General features: G+C 32.0%; 1 protein-coding gene across 1 annotated transcript; it reads right to left on the minus strand.

Annotated features, from left to right (window-relative positions):
* Nucleotides 1–815: 815 nt before the first annotated feature.
* On the minus strand, nucleotides 816–8,076 carry LOC133306795 (methionine aminopeptidase 1A-like). Its single transcript, XM_061507172.1, has 16 exons — nucleotides 7,978–8,076; nucleotides 7,210–7,260; nucleotides 6,141–6,311; nucleotides 5,775–5,850; nucleotides 5,581–5,628; nucleotides 5,423–5,467; nucleotides 4,878–4,977; nucleotides 3,562–3,613; nucleotides 3,436–3,477; nucleotides 3,151–3,212; nucleotides 2,810–2,908; nucleotides 2,245–2,318; nucleotides 2,069–2,138; nucleotides 1,670–1,735; nucleotides 1,511–1,599; nucleotides 816–1,105 (listed from the first exon to the last, which is right to left on the minus strand). Exons 1-16 carry the CDS (start codon nucleotides 8,046–8,048, stop codon nucleotides 1,028–1,030), a joined length of 1,194 nt encoding a protein of 397 aa, XP_061363156.1. The 5' UTR covers nucleotides 8,049–8,076; the 3' UTR covers nucleotides 816–1,027.
* Nucleotides 8,077–10,893: the final 2,817 nt, after the last annotated feature.

Genomic DNA, 10,893 nt, shown 5'->3' on the forward strand with positions numbered 1-10,893 from the left:
ATTCAACCTCGGGGTAACATGCATACGAAACTTAGCGAGAAAGTATGACCAAGCTTCCTAGGTCTCGCCCTCAACAACGGAAAATGCAACTAGCAAACATTCATTATTTATATCCTGAGACATGGCAATTAACAACTTTCCTTTGTACTTTCCATATAAATGAATGCCATCAATTTGAATTACTGGTTTGCAAAAATTGAAAGCTTCGCAACACTATATGAATGTTTAGGAAATGCGATGAAATAAATGTTTTCCAGGAATTTGTCGATGAGCCACAAAATAATCATTTGTTTGAAGATGATAAATAGAACCACATTAATGTGAAGCATGTATTCACACCACTTGAGCAAAAATGCGTAAGATTCCTTACAATCACTATATATTATTGCAATTGCTTTCTGTTTCGCATACCATGTCTTTCTATATTAAATCCAAAATTGATCTATTTGTAAACAAATGATATCAATCGCACCACATTAATGAAAAATTACAAAATAACAATATCCCACTAAAACAACCCGTTACCCGTACATGCAAATAATTTTTTTTAGTTAGACTTTGTGATTGCATTTTTTTTTAATAAAAAAAAAATGTTGTACAAATCGCCAAGACGCCGATTATATGCACGTACAAAAATGATGATACGGATATATGCGTGCTTTTTAATGTTTCACCCAATTCATATCATTATGATCTTATTTTCTTTTGGGAACATTATAGAGAAATCGTTGAAAAACGAACATCATTGAAATAATCAAACAAAAGCTTAAAAGAACACATGACAAACATTGAATGAAATTACCTTTGATTGGGCAAACATTATTATATCACTGTTGAAAATAGGTTTGGAAGAACCCATTCTACGTAATAATATTTCTCACCAAAACTCATTTGAATTTTTTGGTACGTAACAAACATGATACCCAAAAAAAAGAGGCAGCCAAAGGAAGTAGAGCAATGAAATGTTGTTATCTAGTGATTGTATGGTATATAGAAACTGCCCAACTATGTCTTCATGATACCCCAATTATGAATTTAGCCAAGGAAAAACATTGGGTGATGTCTGCAACCGCCTTGTTAAAACCTCAACACCAGTCTGTGTCACCTAATAATGTAAAGGGTGAATCATATTAAGTGACTTAGTAAACCACATATTATAAAAGTTACCATCATTATATAGGGATGATAGTTATCATCTCTTTTTGGATAATTTCATCCAAACTTTAAATTTATTATGATAAAAATTTCCTTTTGATTATTATCACTTTCAGCACTTGAAGATCATGTTATAACTAGACTAGGTGAATGATATGCACTATTAGATCCCACGAAACAGCTTGGAGCATTGATAAAGCTGTTTCTTTATGATTCAAAGATTACGAATTCGAATTCGAAAAATAATCTCTTTACAAATATACAATGGTAGGATTTCCCTCACCCGTACCCTTACTAGTCAAGGTTTAATGTAGAGCGGTTATTAGAACCCAGGAGAAAACAGAAACGTACTTACCAAGAGTATGTGCTCAAATTGAGCACTTCGTTTACCATCTGCAGTAACAGCAGTCCATCCATCAGGCCACATTCGATCACGCCAAACACCTATTAAATAATATTAGAACTGTTACATGGATCCATGAAAGTTATAAATTTAAAAGACTTACAAATATACCTGCATTGATCATTGGTTCAATTGAAAAGGTCTGTCCAGCCTTCATCACACCAACTGCTTTATTTCCTGCCAGAGGTTAAGGTGTATTGCATGTGTTTTCTTTCTCGTAATCATGGTTACTTCTTAACATGAATTAAAGAGAGGGGGAGGGGGAGATGCTACAAGTGCACACTTAAAAGCTTTTGTGAAGTTGTCAGTTTAATTTTGGGATCAAAAACTTTCAAGTATTGGATTTGACAGAAAAAGAAAAGTTAACAAACAAGTTAAGAAAAAAAGGTATAAGCATGAGGAAGCTGTCTGTTGCTGGCAATTAACTGTATGCATAACAGGATTGCCAATAGGAAAGTGAATGGCTTTTCCCATACCCTGTGCAGTGCTTTTAAACCAAGGAAAGGATACTTCCATAATGAAGAATATCTGGTGCACAATGGAAGAGCTCTCCAATTCCATGACCACAATAAGATTTTACCTAATGGGACAAGGGATAATATGAGGAAGGAACAAGTAATAACCATACGCCAGTGTTAACAAAGAAAACTAAATAGATAATAATAATAATAATAATAATGCATTACCACTGAGAAGCCTGACATTGACGCCTGACGATTAATAACTTCACCAATTTCCCGGAATCGTACCCCAGGTTTAACTGAATTTGATAGAAAAGGAAGAATCAGGAAGATATAGTTCAATTTCTTAAAATACTATGCACGTTTTGAAGTATATTAAGTAATTTAAACACAACGCAATCACAACATACACCAGACACCAAATATATACATATTTATGGTTACCATCAGTTATCAGTTGATATTTACAACGTATATTAACAACATATTAAGTATATGACATTATTCAATATCAGTTATTTAACATGCCCTCTTTAATTTATATTTTTAATAGTTATAAGATTTATTATCTTGTAATTTAGGGTTTAGGACCAAATTAACATTTTTAAGACTAAATTTGAAATTTGATTTATGAATCGACAATGAAGCCTTAGGGGTACAAGTCAAAAGAAAGAAAGAAAAAAAAAAAAAGATTCATGGCTTCTATAATGTTTTAAAGATTCAATTATATTTGAAAGGTAGACAAGAGAGAAAGTTCAGACGTCAGAGTTGAAATCCAATGGAAATATACCAATGGATATTGCCTTTTCCAGGCACTCATATGCACATTTGACCAGCTGGAGAGACTCTTCATCAACATTTCCCACAAAGTATGTTTCATTGAGATCACCTGAATAACAACTCAAATATAATTAAGGGTTTAACATTTCTGTTTTTGCTGCAGAAAATATTTATCTACCACACTCACATAAAAATGAATAAGTCCCAAAAATTTCTTCTCTCTTTTCTCTTCACAATAAAAATATTTTCTGCAACAAAAGCAAAAATATTTTTCCCTATACTTAAATAAGTTTTGAAGTTTAAGAACATCAACTATCAAGTAAAACATCACATATATGTTAATCAACTTACCATGAAAACCTTTATAGTACACAGTAACATCAACATTTACAATATCACCATCCTCAAGCTTCCTGTTGAATGACTCAATGGCTATATGATTAAGAGAAGATCTCGAGAAGATATAACTGTGTACTTAATCATGCCTTAGTGGCACTTGGACTAATCAAGTGTAAAAGTACAAATGAGAAGGATTAATTGGGAAAGTAATTTTCCGTTGAATTGTAGACGGAAGATCTTCAAGTAAAATGGAGTAATCAAGGTAAGAATAAATTAAAAAAGCACAGAACAGTCTACCTCGCATCAGGAATTCCATGGCAGATGACTTCATTAACTGACCTGTTAGAAAGAGCAGATTTCACTCTTAACAAATGCCAAGGATATCAGAGAGAAACAGATTATGCACAGAAGGAAAGTACCTACGTGCAGCAAGATTTAGGGAAGAAATAGTAATTGAGAGGCGACGGATATCCTCCTACAAAGTAAAAAATTAGAAAAATATTTTCATCAACACCAATGATTAATTGTTATTACCAAATGCCAATGACATCAAGAAATCTAAAGATCCGTTCAGATAACAGAATTACAATGAGGTTGGGAGGCCATCTCTTTAGTTGTTAGTCTCAAACTATGTTGCACCGACTGACGCAGGACACGGGACATGACATAACACCACACTCTAACACGTTAATTCTAAAAAATGTTAGATTTCGACACGTTAGGACACGTTTTGATATTAAATTATATTTTTAATTTATGTAGTGTATATTATATTTAATATTCAATAATTTAACAAAAAAATGAAGCTAAACTTATAATACCATTAGTTTAAAAGAAACATAAGATATCACAAATATTTATATTAAACTCAATAAAATAGTAATCATAATCCAACGAATCTAATAGTTGGAACTAAAAACGCAACGCAACCTTCGAACCCTTTTTTGAGTCTCTATAACGCGTGTTGGAGTGTCGGGAAGTGTTGGAGTATCGTGGAGTGTCAGACACGACACGTCAGGTTTTTTGAAGTGTTGGTGCAACATAAGTCTCAAGGGACTTTCAATTTCTGGTATGCAGAGAGGCTGGTATATCTTCTGGTATCTTTTTTTTTTTTTGGTCAGTCCTCTGTTTTGGAAGATATCTTCTTTCCAACCTAGTTATACTTTACCTACTTTCTATCTAATGAAATTTCGTTTGTTATGTATAAAAACATGGGAAAAAAGTATCTAATGTTACTTTAGATAATTTTATCTAATGTTCATCGAAACGACGTCGTTTTGGGGTTAAGAAATTAAAAAATTAGAATGATAAAGACTATTATAACCCTGAAATAAATTAAAATTACAAAAACACCATGATTTCCGCCCAAAACGACGTCGTTTCGGTGAACATTAGATAAAGTTATCTAAAGTAACTTTAGAAAACACAAACCCTAAAAACATTGTTCCTGTTGTGCAGAGTACCACAAAATAAAGTAATTCTATTGAGTTTTAGGTCGGAGTCAACACTCAACAGAAGGTATGTATAATAAGTGATTATATGATTATTAAAAATGATAATAGAACATGCATGCTAACCAGCTACAGTAATGCTATGATTTTCTAAATGTAATATAATATGATCGACTTTTTTTTTTTTTTTTTTGTAATAAATATGATCAACTTTACATTTACTAATATTCTATAAATAAAGTAGGTAAAAGGCTGGTAACTGTTTTGAAATTAAAATTAAATTAGTACCTGCAGCAATAGTTGCCTCATGAACAACTCTGTCAATCTCATCAGTTGTCACACCAGGCTTAATAATCCGAGCAGCTGCATCCAACACCTCCCTTGCAATCTGTAAATTAATTTGCATAATGAGTCTAAAATCCAAAACAACATACAAGGCAAAACTAAAGAACTATAATCTTTATAGAACTTTTCACGAAAAAGTTTACCCACATTAGACAAAATAGTCACCTCAACTATCCAAAACAAGAAACATTGAAAAAAAAAAATCTTTTTAATTTTTTTTTATTATCATTCCAGATATTTTTCTTTCTTTTCTCGGATGCAGAGGTTTATTGGTTGTCACTGGTCATCATTAATCAATAAAATTAAATTAATTCATATATCACCAAACCATGCATCATACAGTTGGCTTGCAACAGACTCCAAAAATAAGCAGCAAATTAAGCACCATGAAAATGAGGATATGAATCAGTTTTCGATTGAATGATTAGTTGAGATAGCGGAGGGAACCTCCATGAGAATCTACAAAAGCAAAATAGCAAGAAACTTACCCGACAAGTTTCTCTCATTCTCTCAATTTGATCTGGAGATTTTATCTACAGATTAATATCAGTGAGAAAGTAGAAAAAGTATCAGTTAGAACAAAATACAGACAATGTCCAACTTGATCTAAGATCAGTTGTTTACTCATGTATTTTAAATTACCCACCTCAACAGTATGCTGCAGATCACTATTGGGCTCAATTTTGGGAATTCCCTGAAGTTAAAAACAGATAAAATAAAAACTACTTAGAAACAAATGACCTCAACAAAGTTATTAAAAGATAACTTCCAAATGTCCAATTGTATAGTAAATCGGATAAAATACAAAGTACTTAAATAGGAAGAACTCAGATAACTCACATCATCAGCCCAGTCGGGTTTATCAATATGATCCGGGACAATCTGATTACTAGATATGGGATATGGCCGCAGCGTCCTTCCAAGAGCAGAGAAGAAATTTAAGTTTCAACAAATAAATGAATAATTAGCAACAAACCGAGAAAAAAAAGTTGTAAATTTAATGCTACAAACATCTAAGATGCTCAAAATAAAAAAGCATCAATGAGAAGGGGAACATGGAAAAAAAAAAAAAAAAAAGGAGTCTGAAATGCAAAAATATGAGCATATCCTTACTAATAATGAACATAATCTTCTGGTATTAATTAAAAGCACAGTAAGATGTCTATGTCCTAAAATATGAGGGGATTCAAAGCCCTAGAAATTTACCCAGTCCAATCAAATTGAGGAAACTTTTTAGTTCGACTCTGCCCGCTCCTCAAGCAATATAACCAACCTTCCCCAAGTGAATCTGAGTTCTGCATGTCATGTGTGGATAGCTTTGCCTTCAGATGCACAGATTTGTGCGAGCTCCAGGAAGACTTGAAACATAACTGAGTACTGTCAAGTGAAATCAAAATTGGCTCCAATAAGAAGGATATAAAGACTGTGAGAAGTGAAGTTCTGGGTGATTCAGCTGTTGTAACAGTAAGTGATCAAATTGAAGAGAAAATGTAAACTGAGAATTTTGGACATTATCTTGTCTTAGTGTTCTGAATGACAGAACAGAATTTTTATAGATGTACAACTAGCTTACAGAGCAAGCTTCAACCAAACTAAACTTAACTTAAACCATTGTAACTGTTTAGAGTTGTAACAACTAACAGCCATGTAAGGTAACTGTCTAACTGCAAGGATGCATTAATATTACTCTAGGAGGTGTAACATTTTAGTGCTCAACCAGCTCATACAACTAACATTTTAGTGTAACATTTTAGTAGTAACTCTAATAGTTGGAATCTAGTAATTTACAGTTCTCTCATTAGCAACCAAGGTCAACCTCACCTTCTTCTGCATGGTGCTATTCGGAGCAACAATGCCTTCCCTTTCACCAAATTGCTAATCCCTAATAACTTAATCAATCTGCTTTAATTGTTAAATTAGATCAATCAGAACTTACTTCCTTTACTTACAATGACTGAAACAACAGAATTACAAGCCACCATCTTATGCATTATGTTGCAGTTGCAAGCCTACGACAGGTAACAGACTCTCTAGTAAAGATTCTCAAGAAAATCAACATTCTATAGGAACCACAAGGGCCCATCATCTCTTGGGCAATATTTAAAAAGCTCAAGCCTTGTGTAGAATCACCACCTTTAAAAGAAACATTACAAACATCCTAACAGCTCTCATACACTTGATCTTGGTGGTTATTTCATTTTACAATTGTCCACTGAGATTCAATGTAAAAAAGAAGGACTTCAAGTAACTGAAAAAGTAGAAAACAATCACAAACCAGAAGGCAGAACCTTCACGAGGAAGCTTCAATCCCATGCATTTAGGACACCTGAGAGAAGGGGGGAGAGGGGGGGAAGAAAAAAGAGGGAAAGTAGACAAGTTAAAACTGAACATGTGATGCATAAAGAAATACCATTCCGTAGTCCCTAGAATATGATCATCTCAAACCCTAAACAACCAATTGCACGGTGTTAGGAAACCCCAAGTAACCCAAACATACTTTTAGAAGGAATAAAAAGATCATTCTTTTGTAACTTGATAGTTAAGCCCAGTTTCTATAGATATGCCCAGTGTAATTTTCTATCTTCTGTAAGCCAGTCTCTTCTTGCTGTCAAGAAGTGATTAACCAATAAAGATAATTATTTTCCTTTCTTTTATTGATATTCTTGACCATCATCTTACACAAGGCCATCAAAATAAACTCAAAAGATTGCATCTTTCACTACCCAATTGACCAGAACCACTATCATAGCAATGTAACAAAGTGGGGCACCATTAAAAATCTCAAGCAACTCAAAACAATCCCAAGTCCCAATATTGCATGCTGCCAGCAGCAGCTTTTGCTGAAACCATATAAAAACCCATTTGATCACAACCAAAAACTAAGTCTTTACCACATAACAAACCATGTCAAATGCATAAACAGCATCTTACAATCCAAAAAATTGATAACAAAAAAATAAAAGTATGGTCAAAGAAGGGAAGGAAAATTATAACTTGTGGGCAACCACATAGCAGAGAGAGAGAGAGAGAGAGGAATACGTACTGAAGATTTGCAGGTTTGCCACAGTTAGCACAAGAGAGAGTGTTTACAGACACATCAGATTCACCAGCCATGGATTGCAAACTACTGAAAGCGAGAGTTGCTGATATGTGGGAATAGAAATGAGAACAATCTGAACAGAGAATATTTATAACTTAGTGTTAACTATTTAAAAACAAAAAGTATAACATTGATTTAGTCTTTCTATCATAGAACATTAACATCAATTTAGTCTTCAAATAAAAAAAAGTAGATTAATATTTTAGTTTTATAATGTTGCAATTTGTACATAAAAAATGATTTTGATGTATTTTTATATTATTAAGGAATTAAATTAATGTCACATATTTTTTAGAGATGGAATTCATGTCAATCAACCTTATAGAGACTAAAATAGATGTTCAAAGCAAAGAAAAAGTAAATTCTTGATAATATTTGATGACATAGTACATTCATTACCTATGGCTAAGTCAACTAATAGTTCTTATTTTTGTTTGAATTTCAACCACTCCACTTTTCTTCCTTTGAATATTTGCTGTATGAAGCATTCTATGCGAAATTTTGGTGAAACAACGGGTAGGGAGGCTGAATGAGGGAAAGTGTGATTTGGCAATTGGTAAGGTTGGTAGGCATTGTACGTGTTATAGCTACATCCAAACTTTTGTAATTAATCGAAGAGTAAACACCATTTTTAGTCCCTGTCAATATCTACGAAGTCCTTTTTAGTCCCTGGCAATAAAAAAGGACCAAATTGGTCCCTGAAATTACAAAAAAAGGGCCATGTTAGTCCTTATGTCAACTCCCAAATATGTAGAGTGACCCTTTTCTTGTACTTTCAGGGACCAATTTGGTCCTTTTTTATTGCCAGGGACTGAAAAAGACTTCGTAGATATTGCCAGAGACTAAAAATGGTGTTTACTCTTAATTGAAACTTTTGATTGGCTTCTGGAATAACAAGCCAAATGGAGAAATAATTATTTGAATTTTTTTAACAACCGTAATTGCCTCTTTTAAGATGAGTAGGATTTTTTTGAGTATTTCCACAAATTTTGACTCTTTAAACTGACTATGAAATTAATCTCAAATTCAGCGCCAATCAAAAATTAAGATTGTATGTCATTTTCAAAAATGGTATTAGTAGAGATTAAAACCAAATCCTTCCGCCACCTGTTTAATTTTCTTCCAGCAACATAAGTGCCATTATTTGTAGGGGTGTGCATGGGTCAGGTCGAGTCAGGTTTTTGTGCCAACTCGACCCAACTTGATTTTTATAGGTCATGTATTTTGACCCGACCCGCTTTAATTTGATCCAAGTCGGATCTGACTTGGTTTGGATTTTTTTGAACTAGTTCAGAACCGGGTCGGATCTGACCTGACTTGGTTTCTGAAGTGGGTCAAATCTGACCTGATCCGTTTTTGACATGATTTCGTCACAAAATTTCGTCGAAATTTCTACGTTCCAAACGACGAAAATTTCATCACAAAATTATTTTTTCGTAGGAATATTTTTTGTCGAAAAACGACGCAATTTTTTCTCTAATGAAAAATTTTACAAAAATATATTTTCTATCGAAATTTAGTTTCCGTCAAAAGTTTTGACGAAAATGATTTCCTCCATCAAATGTTTTAAACGAAAAAAGAATTCTGTCAAAAATTTTGACATAATGTTTTTCGTTCAAAATTTCGATAGGAATGTGTTCTGACAAAAATTTCGACGGAAATTGTTTTGAAAGAAATGTTTCATTCGAAACTTTCGACGAAATTTAGATTTTATAAAGAATTTTGACAATATTTTTTCCGTCAAAATTTTTAATCGAAATATTTTTTGTCAAAAATTTTTACGAAATTTTTTGAAAGAAATGTTTTCCGTTGAAAATTTTGATGGAAATATTTTTTATCAAAAAACTTGACGAAAATATTTAGTCGAAAATTTTCGATGGAAATGTATTTTGCTAAAAATTTCGATGAAAATTTTTTGTCAAAAAGTTTAATGAAATTATTTTCGTCGAGAACTTTCGCCGAAATTTGAATTCTGTAAAGAATTGTGATGAAATTTTTTTCCGTTAGAAAATTTCGATGCAAATGTGTTTCGTCAAAATTTAGATTCCGTAAAAAAATTTGACAAATTTTTTTCAGTCAAATTTTTTTTCAAAAATGTTTTCAGTGACAAATTTTGATGAAAATATTTTTCTTCAAAAAGTTTTTATGGAAATATTTTTCGTAAAAAATTTTGACGTAATTGATTTACGTTAAAACTTTTCTTTTAATGTAATTCTGATTTTTTTCTTTTTTTTCACATAGTGGTTATGAGTCAAGTTTTGAGTCAATGAGTCATTATTAAAAACAAGTCAGGTGTAAAATTGACCCAAATAAAAGTAGGTCAATATTTAAACACAGTTAAAAAAAATGTATATATTTATCAGATCAAGAACAGAACAAGTAAATCAGTTTTTTTTTCACACCTATGATTTATTTGTATTAATTAAAACTTTAAAATATGCGTAACTTTTGTAGCTAACACGAAGGTAAGTTCACTGAATTTCGAAGAGACGTCCAAAAGCAACCGCTAGATGATTCTTGACTTTCTGGCTTCATTGACTATGCTGACTAACTCGTTTATACTTTTACTTTACTAATTTATTTAAGGAATAGATATTCTATTTATTTATTTTTTATGTTTATTTTACATGCTCGTCTTCATTATTTTTAGATTAAAATCTCAACAACAAAAAATTAATTAATATTTTATTTTAAAGGTATTAAAAATAAATATATAAGATAGACATGAAAAAAATAAATAAAATATCTTATCCTTTTTTTAAAGGTATAATAGTTATATTTTTTTATTACGTTGTCTATTAAGTTGTAAGGTATATTTAATTTATGAGTTTATTATTTCTTATATTATAGGAGATAATT

This window comes from Gastrolobium bilobum, unplaced genomic scaffold (assembly GCF_033153095.1).
Source record: "Gastrolobium bilobum isolate Gb01-03AN ecotype WA unplaced genomic scaffold, APGP_CSIRO_Gbil_v1 utg13418, whole genome shotgun sequence".
In the NCBI taxonomy this organism is placed as follows: domain Eukaryota; kingdom Viridiplantae; phylum Streptophyta; class Magnoliopsida; order Fabales; family Fabaceae; genus Gastrolobium; species Gastrolobium bilobum.

Excerpts from the sequence above, each read along its gene's own strand:
- LOC133306795 (XM_061507172.1), bottom strand. The coding sequence starts at position 8,048 with ATGGCTGGTGAATCTGATGTGTCTGTAAACACTCTCTCTTGTGCTAAC. Across the intron at positions 3,614-4,877 it reads TGAGGCAACTATTGCTGCAG|GAGGATATCCGTCGCCTCTC; the intron begins GTACTAATTTAA and ends TTTACTTTGTAG. Across the intron at positions 3,213-3,435 it reads CATGGAATTCCTGATGCGAG|GAAGCTTGAGGATGGTGATA; the intron begins GTAGACTGTTCT and ends GTCATTCAACAG.